Here is an 18,839-nt window from a genome sequence, read left to right on the forward strand (position 1 = left end):
CAACTTTTTTTGTGGTGGAAGAAGAAATTAAAATAAAACCAATTTTGATGTTGTCTTTCCAACGGTCCAAATGCCTTATTTTTTATTTGAAAAAAAAAACCCCGGAGAACAAACAGTACAAACACTTATTGAACGAGTAGTAAATGAGAACCTTGTCGATTAACACACAATGTTATCTTTTAAAGGTAACTTTTTAAAAATATGGTTCCGCCTATTTTGCAGCATCCCCCTTCGTACTTGTGACTTTTTTACGGCGTCTTTTACTCCCTTTATCTTCAGTCTTTTCCTCAGGTGGCTCATCGGTTGCGCCGACTCCCTTACTACTAGTCGGGAGCACTTTCTCCATAGGATCAGCCAGCTCAGCCTCGTTCACACTTTCGTATACTGGGTTTTTATGGGCGAGTGCAGGTAATTCGGCTGGATCTTTGTGTGGTTCACCGGCCTTTTCATCGAAACGGATTTTGCATTTACATCTAGCAAAAAGTAAATAAACCAAAGATGTAGTCGAAGAATTTCATCAAGACACAATCTTAGTTACAAGACGTCACAAAAATGGTTTTCTAAACTTGAGGGGGGTTATACACAGTGGCGTAGCCACGGGGGGCGTGGGGTCGCCCCCCATGAAACCTTGTCGCCCCCCCCCCCAGTCGCCCCCACTGAGATTTTGAGTTTCTAAAAATTGATCTACATGATGCCCCCCCCCATGAAATGTTCCAGCCCCCCCCCCCCCCCCCAGCGCCCCCCACTGAAAAATTCCTGGCTACGCCACTAGTTAAACACTGCCAAAAAATGTTCAATTAATGTTTGCCATTAATGTATCGAAGTGGCGCTTTATGATTGCGATCAAAATCACTGTAATTTAACAACGCATTTTAGCACTGTTAATCAGACACAGTTGAATTCATAAGAGATCAAATAAAATTCAATTCTCACATTTCTGGTGAAGTTGGCGGGTAGTTGGAAGATTCGGCAATGCTGTTTTCCTTGTGGTGGTAAAGTTGCCAACTGACATTGACAGATATGAGACACAAAATATGACCCGGTTAAATGCGTGGTGTCATAAACTAACAATTATAGTAGGACTGACAACATGAAGAATAGTTTGTTCAGTGGAGTGACACTGTATATTAGGTGTTATATTAAACAGAAAATATTCACCATATATGAAATAACAAGCGTCACACGAACACAAGGTAAACACCAAAATTAAAGACATGCTTTTATAGAAATAACACTTTTCTCGGAAAACCATCAAACATTTATTCAAAGGTCTATTCAATTATTTGATTACAGATATTATTATCTGTCATTTGTTCCTTTTGTTATTGATTGTTTGATCAATTAATTTACTGATGTTAGATCTATTGATTGATTGATTGATCAACGAAAATAAGTTGACTAATTGATTTATTTCAGGGAATGGGTTGGAGCTGGGCTGAATTGACTGGATACATTTTTAGGACATTGCCCTCCATCTTTAAGTTCGGTTCATCTGAAAAACCACGAGTCAACTAATGTTAATCTTGAGTGAACCCCAACTTGCCCTCAAGAAATAGCATTATAGTGGCAAAATCATTGGCAGTTGGCTGCCTTCCGAGGCTCATTTTTTTTCTCCCAGCCAAGGCCTTTTAAGACTCCGACAACTTTCTCCATACTTACATTCGGTACACGATGGCTGCGATCAGGAAGATCAGCAACAGAGGCAGAAGCAATAACCAAGGACAGCCCGCTGTGGTGGAGCATGGCTGGATGGTCACAGGTGTCTGTTGCGTTCCAGTAGCGGTCTGTTGCGTTCCAACAGTAATCTGTGGCGCTCCGGTAGTGGTTTCATTCGGAGGGCACGGTGCGCAATGTGGAATCACCGGGTCTGATATGAAGATACATCGTATACAGAAGTATTTATGAAGCCCAGCCAAAAAAAATGAAATAGCGCCCTCTAGTGTTCACACTGGATGCAGTCTGAAAAAGCATGATCACAACTGTCATGGAGGCATCCATGTTTTCTTCACGTTCTGCTGCAATCGGCATGTAAAACGGGCCCAAAACGCTATTTTGAAGGCTCAATTCGACAGATGAAATAGTCCTGTTGAAACTGTTGGCTCTCAGGTAAAGCTAAACCTTTTGTAATTTTCATAATACATGATAGTAAAGATTTAGTTGAGAACCACATGTGCTCATTGTGCATGTAAATGATTCATATGCAATGCTAGTGTGTTATATGCAAAATAAGCAGATAAGGGTGGTTCAGAGTAATAAGATTTAATTATGTAGGGGATATTAAGCAGACTATTTAGGTTAATTTTGATCTTTTAGTACACTGTTTTGGACTTGTTCTGGATACAAATGAAGCTTGGGGGATGCAAATGAAGCTTGGGGGGTATGCAACTGAAGCTTGGGGGGGATGCAACTGAAGCTTGGGGGATCTCTAGGAAAGTGTGTGTAGATAATGTCCTGTTTTAGGGGATATGCATGTGCTTACATAATTAGCTTATAGATGGGGTATTCTTACATCATCCTTTGGGTTAGATATGTACTATTATGTTTTATAAATTGTTTGCGGTTAGGTGAAAGCTAAGATGCTTATGGGCTAAAAACCAAGACGATTGTGTTCATATTCTTTTATAAAATGTTTATTTTTGTCATAAATTGCTTTATATTGTAAGATAAGTTTTAGAGCTGACCGAAGATTTATTGCCTTGGTCGGTATCAAATTTACAGTTGTGGATGCCAACTTTTGTCACTTCTTGTTAATTTTTGAACTTGACAACCTGTTTACTGGAGCCCAAGTCAATTATATTGATTACTCCATGGAGCCTTGGGTAATGTAAAATTAGCTATGCCTAAGCTATATTGATAATTGAAATTGTTATCAAAGTATAGCAACATTTGAAGTTGTTTACAAAGTAGCATGTATACTATATGTCTGCATGGTTTTCTTTGAATCTCAGGTTTGGATCATAAGATTCAGCTCTCAGTTTTTGCTAAGTCCCAGCTCTCAGGTTCTGCTCAGCTGAGATTCAGTCGGCTCTCCATTCCCGACTCACATCCCAGCCGTCAGGTGATGAGCTGCATGAAGTGCAGGCCCTGGTCAGAGTGCCCCTGATCCGGACCATCTTCAGAGAGATTAACCTGTTGAGGGAGAGTTCTTCCCCAGTCGATGGTACGGAGACAGTCTACAGTGGATTCCGTTCTCCAAGGAGCAGTACACCTGGACTGGAACTCGAGCACGCGTGCAAATATCCTTTGGAACTGTCTGTTCCTTGTTAGTGGAACACAGAGCGAGGACAAAGACAGAAAATCCAGGATCCTGGTTCGCATTATGTACATGTACATGTTTTATTAAAGTTGAGCGCTCATTTTTTTCTTGTTGTTCTTAAATATCTTAAATCTGTATTCATACGGTCTAAGTAGTTTAATCCGATTAATCAAAAGTAATTTGTTGTTCAGAAATCCGTGTTGAATTAAAGTGTTAAATCAAAACGAAACAGATAGAAGTCTTTGTGACACTGGTAGTTTGTTTAAGTGGGTTACATTTATAATCATTAGTTATATAGGATGGTTCTAGTCGTCGTCCAAGACTGGATTTGGCCTTTATTCCCCTTATGCGGCCGGTCCGTGACAAGCGAGATGTTACTGAGGCAGTACTCCCACCTGGAGGAGAAGTACGAGTAACAGTGCAGGACACTGAGATTCTTTTTACTGTACACCGCCTGAACGTGATGGCTCGCCCTGAAAGAGTCACCGTGGCTGATCTGGGTGCGCGGGGTCTGTTGCCTAGTTCGAGTGATGCCCCTCGACCTAATTCAGCTGACGGAACCATGACAGTTGGCACCTCACGTGATGTCCAACAACCCACGTCAGTAGAAGGAACAACAGCAGCACTAAAAGAAGCTCTCACCAAATGTAAGATTACCAGTTCACGTAGATTGAATGCATTTTCTGGTGACACTTCAGGAGAGAGTTTTGAGGCCTGGATAGAAGTTGTACAAGGTCAGCTCGATGAGGAAGAAGAGGAAACTGAGAAGAAGAAACGCATCCGAGAGGCACTGAAAACCCCAGCTGCGAGTATAATCACTGACTTGAGACGGGAGAATCCCCAGGCTTCAGCAAAAGATTATATTGAAGCACTCGAGTTAGCATATGGAGACACTCGCACTGCTGATGAGTTAAGCATTCAGTTCCATTCTCTCCACCAGAAGCGGGGTGAGAAGATTTCTGTATTCTTGACTCGCCTGCAAGGAGTTCTCAGGAAGTTGGCCAGAAAGGGAGGAGCTCCGACAGACACCAAGAGCATGTTGCTGAAGCAATTCCTAAAGGGTACGCTGTACAATGAGATGATTCTCATTAACCTCAGGTTAAAAGAGAAGATTGAGACCCCACCATCCTACCTTGCTCTCCTCAAACAAGTAAGACGGGAAGAAGCCGAACAAGAGGAGAAGGTCAGTCAAAGGGGATCTCATGGGGATCCAGTGCCCCGGCCACCAAAAGAGGCAAAGCACAACAAGGTCATGGCCCAAGGAGAGTCGGAAGAGAGACCAAGACGTCCAAACTTCTGCTTCAAATGTGGCCAAGATGGCCATTACCGCAACAAATGTGCAAACCCAACTGATGTAGTAAAAGTGAATGAGGGCTTCATGAAGTTGCACTTTCCGGGAAACGGGAGAGGGCATCCCATGGAGGCCAGTGTGATGCCCGTCCAATAAGGCCAAGTACTGATATTCCGTAGGGTTTGGTAGGAGACTTAACCATCCGATCCTGCTATGTAAAGGGAGTCAAGACCAATGCACTGTTAGACAGTGGTTCGCAAGTAACCCTAATATACAAAAGCTTTCATGAGAGTCTGAATCTGCCGCTCTATCCACTGGCAGATTTGGTACTATTGCATGGTGGAGATGGAATGATGCCCTATTTAGGATGGACAGAAATAGATTTGAGATTTGATCATAGCTTCTGTGGAACTGAAAAATTATTCCGGACTTTGGCCTTGGTTGTGCCAGACACAAAGAGTTCTGCAAACTACCAACTAGTCATCGGTACCAATACTGGTGTTTTCCGGGAATGCTATTCTGCAGTGCAGGGCAGTCGCCCAAGAGCATCAGTGGATGTAATTTGTCAGAGTATCTATGAGGACATCAGGAGCCAAAAGAGGACAGGATCAGATGGGTTGATAGGGCATGTTAGACTTAAGTCTAAAGGTAGAGCCGTTCTCCCAGCTGGTACTACCTGTCAAGTCACTGGAGAAATCAGAAATAGATATGGAAAGTCAGTGACAGGATTGCTGGATTCTGCCATTCCAAGGCAACTACCAGGAGGAGTAGTCGTCTCGTGCTCTCTTGTCAACATTGGCCATGGTTTTGGAAAAATTAAAGTATGTCTCACAAATCAGTCCCAGTGTGATATCACACTGCCAAAGAAGTGCATTCTGGCTGGTGCTTACCTGACAACATGGACGAGTGACACTACTGAGTATGAGAATCAGAGCTTTCATGATGCTTCTGCAAGGTTCTCAAGGTTTGAAGTCCAGGGTTCTGCTGGAGAGAACGCACCATCCCAAACCGAATCTCCCATGCCGGAAGACAAATTTTCCAACCTGCCATTCGTATGGGGCCCAGTGAGTAGTGAGGAAAAACAGCGAATCCTCAAGATGGCTTATCAAAGGGCCGAAGTCTTTGCTAAGCATGAGTGGGACATTGGAGCTACCACAGAGGTCTATCATGAGATCCACCTGACAAATGATGAGCCATTTCGTGAAAGATCACGCCGTGTTGCCCCAGGAGACCTGAAGGACCTTCGAGAGCACCTTCAGAAATTAAAAGACATCGGTGTGGTGACTGAATCAAAGAGTCGGTTTTCGTCACCCATTGTCATTGTCAGAAAGAAAAATGGCCAAATTAGACTGTGCGTGGACTACCGCACTTTGAACTCAAGAACCACTCCAGACCAGTACACTGTGCCATTAATCCAGGAGGCCCTTGACTCCTTGCATGGCTGCAGTTGGTTCTCAGTGATTGACTTGAAGAGTGGTTATTACCAAATACCCATGCAACCGGGGGATAGGGAGAAGACTGCTTTTACTTGTCCAGTGGGATTCTATCAATTTGAGAGGATGCCACAGGGGATAAAGGGCGCCCCCGCGACGTTCCAGCGACTAATGGAGAGATGTTTGGCCGGTTTGAATATGGTGGAAGCATTGGCCTACATGGATGATATAATTATATTTTCCTCTAGTTTGGAACAGATGGAGGAGCGCCTTGGCCGAGTTTTTGATCGACTTCCTCAGTATGGTCTCAAGGTGTCCCCTGAAAAATGTCAACTTTGCTGTACGTCTGTAAAGTATTTAGGCCACATCGTTTCAAAAGAAGGCATCCAGACAGACCCAGCGAAGTTGGAGGCATTGAAGACCTGGTCTCGTCCAGACAGCGTCCGTCAGCTCCGATCCTTCCTAGGATTTGCGGGCTATTACCGCAGATTCATCGAAGGGTTTTCTACCATTGCCAAGCCCTTGTTCCAACTGACTGGAGGTGTTCGGCAGAAGACCGCCCAGACCAAAACAAGTAAGGGGTCAGTTGATGACAGAGTTCCTTTTCGAGAGAAATGGACCCCCGACTGTGAAAAGGCATTTCAGACCTTAAAAGTGAAGCTCTGCTCAGCACCAGTGTTAGCATTCGCTGACATGACTCGTCCTTTCATCTTGCATATCGATGCATGTCGGAAGGGTTTGGGAGCTGTGCTGTGCCAGGAGACGGATGGCAAACTTCGTCCTGTTGCCTACGCAGGTCGTAGTCTGAATCGAACTGAGAAAAACTACCCAGCTCATAAGTTGGAGCACCTGGCCTTAAAATGGTCAGTGACTGACAAATTCAGAGATTATCTGTATTCAGCAAGGGGAACAAAAGTATTTACTGACAACAACCCATTGACTTACATTCTGACATCTGCAAAGCTAGATGCCACTGGTCATAGGTGGCTGGCAGCTCTCTCCACATTCGACTTCACGATTCACTACAAACCAGGATGCTCAAACCAAGATGCTGATGCCCTCTCTCGACGACCAGTCATGGGCTCTGATGATGACTATTTGCATAATCAGCACGAGAAGATGCGTGTCCTTGAAGCACGCATGCGAGGGGAGAGCCACACCCCTGACCAGACCTGTGATAGGGAGATGATCAGTGCTATCTCTGCTCAGCATTTTACAGACTCAACAGTCAAAGGGTCGTCGACACCTGTTGATTGGTCAAGGAGTGAACCCTTGGTGTACTCATTGGCAGTAAGTGCTGATGCAATCCCTGGTTCTGGGCCGATTAAGACACTTCACAGGAACATGATTCTTCCCATTGGCCTACTCACAGGGGAAACGACCCATGTCCAGTTCCTGAGAAGCCACAGCGACCCAAGACAAGACAGTCCAAGAAGTGTGAGCCGTCCTCATCCTCTCATAGGGAGGGCCAGAATGGTGACTCTGATTCGGATGAACCCGAGGTATTCACCATTTGGCCAGCCATTGAAAATGGTTCACCCACAGAAGGACAAGTACCCCAACCAGCACTTCAAGTGGGACAGTCTGTATTGGATGTAGTACCTATTGACCTCAGTGACTGTGGCTCTCGTGAGGCCACAGATGTTTCAGATGATATTTCAGTATTGGATGCCAATGCTGAAGAATTCATCCCCCAGTCTCAGCCTTTGGAAGCTGAAGGTGTTGGAAAGCAAGAGGAGCTTCCACATGCATCAGACAGTTGCCAGCTGAATAATGACCCGGTGGTGGATTCTCCGGAGACTGAGACAGAGGACCAGTTTGTTGAGACTGCTGTGAAACCTTCAGAACCATCTAGTTTTCCTTTTGACCAGGAGAGTGAAAATCAAGCGTATGTCTATGAAACTCAACCCGATACTTACCAAGAGGTATCTCCTTTGTTGGAAACTGTGATTGAGTCCAGCTTTGATGATAACAAAGTTGATCAGCACAGTGACTTGTTTTCTGAGGTATCACTGCAGACAGGCCCTGTAGTGGACGGGAGTTTACCTATCATTGATGATTGTGTGGAAGTGGATAGTATACAGCCTGGCAGCTCTGTGCAACCCGAGCATGGACTAAGTCCTCATGAATCTGTAGTTGATTCTAATGAAGCAGTGGAGAGTTACTTCCCTGACACTATAAGCGGACCAACTGAAGATGACGTTAGCCAGCTGTCTGTTTCACGAGAGCCAGACCCTGATCATGACTCACTTTCTTTGACTGATGAGGGTTTGGACACGACACGACCTTCTAGGAGCAGAAGACCACCGCAAAGGTTCACTTATGACACACTGGGCCAACCCACCCAGGATGTTGTGGTTACTTCTTCCTCTGTTGGGACACTTATTCCAACTCTTCTTCACACTCTCTTTGGGACTAGAAGAAGGGAAAGCATCGGGACGATGCAGCATGTCTAGAAGGGGAGAGTGTAGCCCAGCCAAAAAAATGAAATAGCGCCCTCTAGTGTTCACACTGGATGCAGTCTGAAAAAGCATGATCACAAATGTCATGGAGGCATCCATGTTTTCTTCACGTTCTGCTGCAATCGGCATGTAAAACGGGCCCAAAACGCTATTTTGAAGGCTCAATTCGACAGATGAAATAGTCCTGTTGAAACTGTTGGCTCTCAGGTAAAGCTAAACCTTTTGTAATTTTCATAATACATGATAGTAAAGATTTAGTTGAGAACCACATGTGCTCATTGTGCATGTAAATGATTCATATGCAATGCTAGTGTGTTATATGCAAAATAAGCAGATAAGGGTGGTTCAGAGTAATAAGATTTAATTATGTAGGGGATATTAAGCAGACTATTTAGGTTAATTTTGATCTTTTAGTACACTGTTTTGGACTTGTTCTGGATACAAATGAAGCTTGGGGGATGCAAATGAAGCTTGGGGGATGCAAATGAAGCTTGGGGGATGCAACTGAAGCTTGGGGGGGATCTCTAGGAAAGTGTGTGTAGATAATGTCCTGTTTTAGGGGATATGCATGTGCTTACATAATTAGCTTATAGATGGGGTATTCTTACATCATCCTTTGGGTTAGATATGTACTATTATGTTTTATAAATTGTTTGCGGTTAGGTGAAAGCTAAGATGCTTATGGGCTAAAAACCAAGACGATTGTGTTCATATTCTTTTATAAAATGTTTATTTTTGTCATAAATTGCTTTATATTGTAAGATAAGTTTTAGAGCTGACCGAAGATTTATTGCCTTGGTCGGTATCAAAATTTACAGTTGTGGATGCCAACTTTTGTCACTTCTTGTAAATTTTTGAACTTGACAACCTGTTTACTGGAGCCCAAGTCAATTATATTGATTACTCCATGGAGCCTTGGGTAATGTAAAATTAGCTATGCCTAAGCTATATTGATAATTGAAATTGTTATCAAAGTATAGCAACATTTGAAGTTGTTTACAAAGTAGCATGTATACTATATGTCTGCATGGTTTTCTTTGAATCTCAGGTTTGGATCATAAGACTCAGCTCTCAGTTTTTGCTAAGTCCCAGCTCTCAGGTTCTGCTCAGCTGAGATTCAGTCGGCTCTCCATTCCCGACTCACATCCCAGCCGTCAGGTGATGAGCTGCATGAAGTGCAGGCCCTGGTCAGAGTGCCCCTGATCCGGACCATCTTCAGAGAGATTAACCTGTTGAGGGAGAGTTCTTCCCCAGTCGATGGTACGGAGACAGTCTACAGTGGATTCCGTTCTCCAAGGAGCAGTACACCTGGACTGGAACTCGAGCACGCGTGCAAATATCCTTTGGAACTGTCTGTTCCTTGTTAGTGGAACACAGAGCGAGGACAAAGACAGAAAATCCAGGATCCTGGTTCGCATTATGTACATGTACATGTTTTATTAAAGTTGAGCGCTCATTTTTTTCTTGTTGTTCTTAAATATCTTAAATCTGTATTCATACGGTCTAAGTAGTTTAATCCGATTAATCAAAAGTAATTTGTTGTTCAGAAATCCGTGTTGAATTAAAGTGTTAAATCAAAACGAAACAGATAGAAGTCTTTGTGACACTGGTAGTTTGTTTAAGTGGGTTACATTTATAATCATTAGTTATATAGGATGGTTCTAGTCGTCGTCCAAGACTGGATTTGGCCTTTATTCCCCTTATGCAGCCGGTCCGTGACAAGCGGTCGTTATCAACACGATGAATCAAGTCCAGTCTTGGCAATATTGGCAGCGCTACCCAAGAGATTCCGAGTAGACCTTACCTGCGCTGTATTCAAGCTAATGCAGGCATCACGTGAAGTATGCTCGGAAATTTCCCGGGTAGCGCTGTCAATATTGCCACGACTGAATTTGATTCATCTAGTTTATAGAGACCTGGGGGGGGGGGGGGGGGGCGGGACGGGAATCCAATCTTACATCAAGACTAGTTCCTGCCAAACAACCAGTATCAATAATGAATGGACCGGGGGCCAGTCTGCTCGCGGAGACGGATGTGTTTGTTGCTTAAGCTAAAACCGTGTTTGAAATGGTTGCAGACCCCCCCCCCCAACAAAAAAGACCCAAAAAAATATAAAAATATAAAAGTTTGGTTGGAATAAAACATAAAAAGTGAACTTTCATGAACAGAAAAGAAATCGAATTTGTTAAGAGCACGAGGAACGGAACTATAATCGCTTTGAATACAAATACAGACTTGTTACTACAAGTTACAGACGCTTTATAGGACTACATGTACATCAAAAAGTTACCCAAGTGCAAGCATCGCAAAGTTTATTATAAAGCGAACACAAATAATAACAAGGAATTTGGGACCATTTTGGTCTGTCCATTAGGTCTATGTATCCACATATCACTCTTTATTCACACATTCACAGACATGCAACACCAACCCGCTAGACACCCGGAAAGAGTATGAAAGGGTTAAACCTTACACAGTCAGAGCAGACTGAGGGGACTGCATAGATTAGCTGCATCAAAAAGTTACCCAAGTGCAAGCATCGCAAAGTTTATTAAGCGAGCACAAATAATAACAAGGAATTTGGGACCATTTTGGTCTGTCCATTAGGCCTATGTATCCACAAAGCACTCTTTATTCACACATGCACAGACATGCAACACCAACCCACCACACAGCCAGACAGAGTTTGAAAGGGTTAAACCTTACACAGTCAGAGCAGACTGAGGGGACTGCATAGATTAGTTTCTCTGTGTTACATACGTACATACCACAGGTCCACCCCGGCATGCATTTCGTGAAGTTGAACTTGGTAATATCTGGTAGCTTGGGTGGCAAATCGAGTAATGGTTCAGTAGTTGTGAGGTTGTAGTTTCGGCATTCACAAGAATCCTCACGCACCTCTGGCAACTTAACGCACGAAGTACTTCCAGCCATAACTCTCCTGGTCTTTTCGTCTTCTCCGGGCGTTCCTAGAAGAATGTTGATGGATTCTGAAAAGAGGAGCGTGCGTTGTTTATTAGACGACACAGATACCGTGGCGCATGCATTCCGTTTAACTCACCCCTGTCTCTGTTTTCGTCCCACCCGCGTCCCCTCCTAGGGACCATAATAATTATATGCGGCAAACATAATGCGGCTTGGACAAAGTTGCTTGCTTAATCACAATTTTGCCTGGTTATTTCATCTGGCACTATGTGCAATCTGCATTTAACATCAAACTATTGAGATGTAATTTTTGTGGGTTTGCTGAAGTTACGACACAAAATGGTGTTAGAAACAGCCAGTTTTTTTTCTGAGCCGCATACGTATCCCATAAGTACCCGCACCATTTTCAGTGGCAGTCCCTAGTTTCACGAGTGCACTCACATGAAAACCGCCGTCAGTCAGGACTTGACATGCAAGCGCGATGCGGAGAATGTACTGTAGCTATAAACACATCTGGAAACACGCAAAACAAATGTTGAAATTGTCATAGGCCTATAGTATTATATACACACTAATAACACTGCTGTATAGGCGCGGCCCATATGTAGCTTGCAGTACGGGCAACTGCTCAAACTAAATGTATTAATTGTACTGACTACGGAGGCGAGTGTACGGGAATCAACATGTCGTTTATTATGATACGCAGGTCAAGAGTCAAATGTAACTACGGTGTTCCATATGTGACATCTCCTTTTCTTTCAATTTTTGTAACACACAAAAAACAACTATATGAAGTGTCTGGGAAATTGTTTAGAGTCCAAGTGTGATTTAGACACATTTCCAACTGTTCATGAAGAACTCAACATTGATAGTTGTTACAGCTTCAAACTGACACGTTTTTTGAGTAAGTTCAAAGTTCAATCAACGGAATTATTTTCCTCCTTTTCTGAGAAAAACATAAAGGGGAAAAAAAACAATCTGTTCGGTTTTGCCATTCGCTTTTTGGCGGAACAAAAAAACATGAAATGTGAAAACTCATCACTTTTTTTTTTTTTTTTTTTACACACAATTTTTTTTTGTTTTTTGATGTGACTAAATGTTTTTATTTAATCACTGAACCGAACTGTGCATTAATAAGTAATCTGAAGAAGAATCTGTCTGAAGAAGAATCTGTCTGAAGGAGAATCTGTCTGAAGGAGAACTTTTGAAGTAGATCCTTTATAAGTCCAGGCGTTTTGGTGGTTTGCTGAGGCGTCCGCTTCTCGTAGGTCGGTGGGGCTGCAATGCTGGTTTCCGTTGTGGACTCAGGGGGTTTGGGCATTGGCTTTGGAGTTGGAGTGGGGCATCCTTCTGGGGGTTTGGCTGCCGGTGTGTTTGCTGGAGTGGCAACTGGTGTAGTGACTGGCAAGGTTACGTGGTCTGGATCTGCAGGAGTGCGATGAAGAGGCTTGTTAGCTCCATGGGTGGCAAGACGAAGATCCCGTCTGTTTCTCCTGTATTTTCCCATTGTGCTCGACCACATAAGAGCGAGGTGTTGAGTGATGATCAACAACTGTAGCTGGGAGCCATGCAGCGGTTTGTACCAGGAAGTGGGGCCATTCGGACTGGATCTCCAGAGATGAGTGCAGGAAGGTTTTGACCAGCTTTCTTGTCGTAGTAGAACTGCTGTTTGGTTTTGTCGTTGTCGAAGCACAGCAAGTGCCCAGCTAAAAACCAACGATGCAGCAACTGTCACAAGTTGCACCACTTTGCAGCAGTGTGCCGCCAACGCCAGGCGACACATCAGGTGGAAGAGAACGAGATTCTCACATCAGATAACGACTCTGCATCAGACAACGACTACGCACACCTGATCAGCTCAGTTGGAGATCAGAACGCTGATGAATGGTATGAGAATGTGAAAATAGCAGGCAAAACACTCCGCATGCAAATAGATACGGTTGCTGCCCAAAGCATATGCCATACAAAATCTACGTTAAAAGCTTGGCTCAAATCAGAAGTTAGAGCCAACAAAGCAGAATTTTGAGACCTACTCCAGTCACCCACTGGAAGTAAAAGGATGTGTGATGATGGCAACTCAATACAAGAACAAATCAGTCGATGTTCTGTATTACGTTGTCAGTTCCAACAAGAAACCGCCACTCTTGTCCGGAACAGCCAGCCAGCAGCTACGACTCATCCACAGAATCTTCAGCATAGACCGATTTCCAGAGCTGAAAAAAAAAACAACTGGCACACTCCCAGGAACGTACTCACTGAAAATCGACCCGACAGTCACACCGGTAGTACACGGCCCAAGGAGACAACCACAGGCGCTGAGACAGAAGATTATCAGCAAATTAGCAGAGATGGAGCAAGATGGCCACAGACTGGGTCAGCTCGATGGTGACGGTGGTCAAGAACGGCAAAGTCAGAATTTGCTCAGACCTGTTTAACGTGTGGACTGACACAAGCATGTCACAGTAACGAACAGTGCTGCTTTATTGTATGCTCTAGAACGCATGGAACACAGGGATGACTGGGCTAAAACTACGGTGCACTATAATTGCCATGTGATCTGTCTAATGCCATAACATCTCCCTTTCTTTGGAGTTAAATGTCTTGCACATATATTTTTCCACAACTCCTTTTTTTTCTTTTTCTTTTTTTCTTTTTTGAACGGCAACAACAACATTTTGCAAACAGCTGGATAAACACTACAGCTAAGAGTCAACACTTAACATGCTAATAAGTACAGACAATGCTGAAAAAAGCATAGGTAACAACAAATGTCCGAGTTCATTTGTGGGAGTTTTTTAACAGTTCTCCTTATGACCGTGGTCGTTTTAAGGTCACGTAGTCCTTTAGATATTGAGGACGCTTGGATATTCTGCCGGACCTAGTAACCACCTGTGGCTCACTGTGAGAGTCTGATGATTTTGCCACTGGGTCAAGTGTTGTGGGAGCTATGTCCATGATCAGGGCTTCACTGTCAGATGGCTTTCTGGGCGTCGTGTGTAACCAGTGTGTCCCTGAGGTGAACTCTGTTTCTGCGGTACCGTCGCCCATCTACCTCAACAATGTAGCTTCGAGGGGCAACCTTGTCTTTGATGACCCCAGGTTTCCAAGGAGCATGGTCGACCTGAGGGCGGGTTTTGACCCTTACAGGTTGGCCAACTACCAGCTGTGGGAGTGGTTTGGCAGTGCGGTCGTAGAATTTCTTGGCCTGTTGTCTCTTTCGCGCTATCCGGTCTGGCACAGCTTCCTGGATTTCTGGTTTGTACAGTGTGTTGTTGCACGGCATAAGGGTTCTGCTTCTGCGTGACATGAGGCATTGGACCGGAGAGCTGTTCATCCCAGGTGTTGGAGTGTTACGCCACTCGAGAAAGGACTACCACATGTCTCCACCATCGCGTTTGGATCTTTTGATGAGACCTTTTGCGATCTTGACGGCGGATTCAGCTTTGCCATTGGCTCTGCTAAGGTGAGGGCTTATAGTGATGTGGCGAAAGTCCCATTCGCGAGCAAATTGGCTGAATTCACGAGAGGCAAGGTTTGGCCCATTGTCACTGATCAACGTAGCTAGTATGCCGTGTGTGGCAAAGACTGGTTTGGTTTTCTTCACCAGAGTCTCCGTGGTCATGTTCTCCAGTTCCACAACTTCTATGAAGTCGGAGTACAAGTCGACAAAGACACAGTACGACTGACCGTCTAGCTCGAAACAGTCAGTGGCAACAACTTGCCACGGCACTGTGGGTAGGGGATGCGTCATCAGAGGCTCTTTGCAGTTTGCTGGTTGGGCCTCCTGACAAGAAGGGCACTTCTGAATGGCTTCAGTCAGTTCCTGGCTCATATGTGGCCAGAACATTATCTCACGGGCTTTGTTGATGGTGCTCTGGGTCCCTAGGTGTGATGCATGGGCTCTGACGATAAGATCACGTCTCATATTGGTGGGTATCACAACTCTGGTGCCTCTGAAGATGATACCATTCTGTGTGGCTAGCTCATCCCGGTAGGGCCAATACTCGCGGATACATAGGGGTACCTCCTGCTTGTTGCTTGGCCATCTCGTAATGACCATGTTTGCCAACGTATAGAGGTTGTGTCTCTGAGAGTCTCCTCTCGGATACGCTGGAGTCTCTCGTCTGAGACAAACACGTCAGCCTCCATGTTGATTTCTGCCAACTCCTCCTGGAAATGTCATTCTTCTGCAACCTGGAAGATGACGTATGGTGGCGTGTCACTTGTGACTTCTCGTTGAGGCTGCGATGCTCGTGAGAGGGACTTTCGAAGGGAGTATTACCCCATCCCGACAGTTGAAGAAATAGTAGCGGCGGTTCCAAACACCAAAGTATTCTCCGTCATTGATGCCAAATCAGGATTTCTTCAAATCAAACTCGACTACGAGTCCAGGCTGTTGACAGCATTCAACACGCCAGTTGGACGCTACAGATGGCTGAGACTCCCATTCGGCATCAAAAGCGCACCACCCTTACAGAAATGTCCCATGAGCATCCCATGGGATTCCCATGGGGTCCCATGGGATTCCCATGGGACCCCATGGGACCCCATGGGAAACCCATGGGGTCATCGAGAACACCATGTAAGTTAAAATGATCACCATGGGAGATTTTATGCTCATCATGGGAAACCCATGGGAACACCATGGAGATTGCATGGACAACATGGGAACACCATGGGGATTTTACGAGCTCCATTGGAACACCATGGGAACACCATGGGGATTTTATGAGCTCCATGGTAACACCATGGGGATTTTACGGACACCATGGGAACACCATGGGGATTTTATGGACATCATGGGAACACCATGTGGAATTAAAGAACACCATGGGAACCACATGGGAATTTATGGACACCATGGGAACACCATGGGAACCCCATGGCGATTTTATGGACACCATGGGAACACCATGGGGATTTTATGGACACCATGGGAACACCATGCATTGGGATTGTATGTCACCATGGGAACACCATGGGGATTTACTGGACACCATGGGAACATCATGGGGATTTTAGACACATGGGTACACCATGAGGATTCGGACGCCATGGGAACACCATAATGTGGGTGATATAAATTATGGACACAATGGGAACACCATGGAGATTTAAAAGGCAGCACGGGGACACTGCCGGGTTATACTGGAGAACATGCATGTGCCATGGAAAACCATCATAGACCCAATTGCACTCCCAAGTTATAAGAAAACCTTTCTTTGATTAATTACTTATTCGCCGGCCTTGCTGTAAATTTGAATTCAATTAAAAATATTTCCCTTGTGGCCATAGAGGTTATCAAGAATTCTATGTGTTACGCTGACCATGGGAAACTCCTGTGGATGTTCACCAATTGAACACAATGGGATAAACACCATGGGACACCATAGGAACACCATGGGACCACCATGGGACATTTTTGTGAGAATCGCTTACAATAACGAGTGTTGTAATTGCACATTTTTGAATTTTTTCTGTTGATAAGTGAAGTAAAATGATGCATACAGTATTTTTTATGTGGAAAATGTGTCATTCAAACTTTGGATAATATTGATTCACATGTTATTATGATTGGAAACATTTGTGAGAAAATAAATTGGTAACACTGTGATAATATGGTACGACTTGACAAGTGGTATGGGAGCAATAATGTGGTGTTCGGTCATAGAGTGCATAAGCCACTCCATTTTAATTGAGTGGAACAATCCCTATCGGAGTTCCGTGATGTGCTTTACCTATTCGGTGAATAGCACTCAACACACAGGGTTAAAATGTATTAAGAAAGTTGTTATTGAAAAATACCATGGAGCAATAAATCTTTTGAGAAATGAAAGGAAACCATACTTGGGAAAAACCCATACAAAATTTCCCATGGGAAAACTCCCATGGGAAAAATCCCATGCTACATGGTGTCCAATTCACCATGCAATTCCCATGGGGTCCCATGGGAAAATTTCCCATGGGAATTACATGGGAGATTTCTGTAAGGGCAGAGATGTTCCAACGCATCATGGATACTATGCTCGAAGGCATAGAAGGTGCTCGTGCAGTGATGGATGACATACTAGTTGCTGGCAGATACGAAGCACACCATGACAAGATCATGAAGAAGTCGTCAAACGAGCAACAGAGTGGAACCTCAAGCTAAACTTTGACACTAAGTAAAACAACGGAGAGTGAAGTACGTTGGACACGTGCTAACAGAGAATGGTCTCCAGCCCGACCCTGATAAAGTGAGAGCAGTCCGAGAACTACCATTGCCCAAATCCAAAGAAGACATCCGACGGTTCCTTGGAATGGTACAGTACCTGGTTAAGTTCATCCCGAACCTTAGCGCTATCGATGCTCCACTGCGAGAGGTCACAAGCAAGGACACAGAATCCCACTTCTGACACCATGATAAGTACTGACTACGGAGACGAGTGTACGGGAATCAACATGTCGTTTTTTATGACACGCAGGTCACGAGTCAAATGTAACTACGGTGTTCCATATGTGACACTTTGTACTGGATCAGTATCGCCCGTGCTTGATACCATTACGACCCGTTGCAGCCTACCGTCTGATTTCACGACTGATTTGCTTGCTTGTACTTGCTTTGGTCAATTGTCACCCTGGTTTTTATCACAACATTTCGTAAACATGTTTGCAAACTACACAATGCGAACCACAGTTCAGGGTGCACATCCTTCAAATACATTATACTTATCTGATTATAATGTGCTATCTGTAACAAAAACTTGCAATGCATGGATTTTCAAATCAGGCATTTTGAAATCTAGTACCAAAGGGACTTTGCTGTAAATATGACGAATAGTGGATTTTAGTATTACCACCAAACTATTATGTGCGCCCAGAACACATCGCCCACAGGGAGCTTAGTTTGCATACGTATCCAAATATTTTTGGATATGCAGACGGATCCAAGGTAGTGGTGAAAGCGTACTGTCCGACTCACTGGGAACGAGGTTGCAGTAAAGTGCTTGTACATACGGTGCACTCTGACATTTGATCTGGGCGGGTTGTCGAACTGGAGCCACAATAGTAATAGTAGTAGACTGGACACCTGACCTCATGTAAGTGAGCAGGTCCCTGTTGGGGTGCGGCGGTAGAGGGCGCTATCAACAAGATGAATAGACGGGAATTACTTGTTCACTATCTTTATGTAGGCCGACACCGACTGGATTGCGCTTATGACACTACAAACGTGGTGAAATTAGGCGGTCGCTGGGGCATATTTTTTTCCTAGGAGGGTTAGGGGCAATGTCATGAATAATTCAGTTTTTCCTTTGAATCATTGCAAGACTTATGTTCTCGTTCTATTTTCCCCTTAATTTAAAATTATCTCAGTGATGAATTTGGAGAAGAAAAATAGCTGATGAAAATGAGCAGCGACGACGTGGATTCGAACCAGGGATCTTTGTATCCATAAGCTCATCTCGCTATCCACTAGGCTACTGTGTGGAAGC

General features: G+C 44.3%; 2 protein-coding genes across 2 annotated transcripts; both read right to left on the minus strand.

Annotated features, from left to right (window-relative positions):
- Window positions 1–2: 2 nt before the first annotated feature.
- LOC119744559 lies at window positions 3–11,814 on the minus strand. The gene is made up of 5 exons (XM_038220535.1): window positions 11,769–11,814; window positions 11,211–11,432; window positions 1,660–1,867; window positions 934–1,005; window positions 3–473 (listed from the first exon to the last, which is right to left on the minus strand). The coding sequence occupies exons 2-5, from the start codon at window positions 11,374–11,376 to the stop codon at window positions 212–214; spliced, it is 708 nt and encodes a 235-aa protein (XP_038076463.1). The 5' UTR covers window positions 11,377–11,432; window positions 11,769–11,814; the 3' UTR covers window positions 3–211.
- Window positions 11,815–14,737: 2,923 nt separating this feature from the next.
- Window positions 14,738–15,427, minus strand: LOC119745047 (uncharacterized protein K02A2.6-like). Its single transcript, XM_038221271.1, has one exon. It carries the CDS (start codon window positions 15,425–15,427, stop codon window positions 14,738–14,740), a length of 690 nt encoding a protein of 229 aa, XP_038077199.1.
- Window positions 15,428–18,839: the final 3,412 nt, after the last annotated feature.

Source organism: Patiria miniata, unplaced genomic scaffold (genome assembly GCF_015706575.1).
Source record: "Patiria miniata isolate m_02_andy unplaced genomic scaffold, ASM1570657v1 HiC_scaffold_7, whole genome shotgun sequence".
Classification (NCBI taxonomy): Eukaryota; Metazoa; Echinodermata; class Asteroidea; order Valvatida; family Asterinidae; genus Patiria; species Patiria miniata.

Bases quoted from the DNA above. Each gene is read 5' to 3' on its own strand.
- LOC119745047 (XM_038221271.1), bottom strand. From the start codon at position 15,427: ATGGTCATTACGAGATGGCCAAGCAACAAGCAGGAGGTACCCCTATGT.
- LOC119744559 (XM_038220535.1), bottom strand. From the start codon at position 11,376: ATGGCTGGAAGTACTTCGTGCGTTAAGTTGCCAGAGGTGCGTGAGGAT. The intron at 1,868-11,210 runs GTATGTACGTAT...TCTTCATATCAG, and splicing joins CATGCCGGGGTGGACCTGTG to ACCCGGTGATTCCACATTGC. The intron at 474-933 runs GTGAGAATTGAA...ACTTTTTGCTAG, and splicing joins CCGCCAACTTCACCAGAAAT to ATGTAAATGCAAAATCCGTT.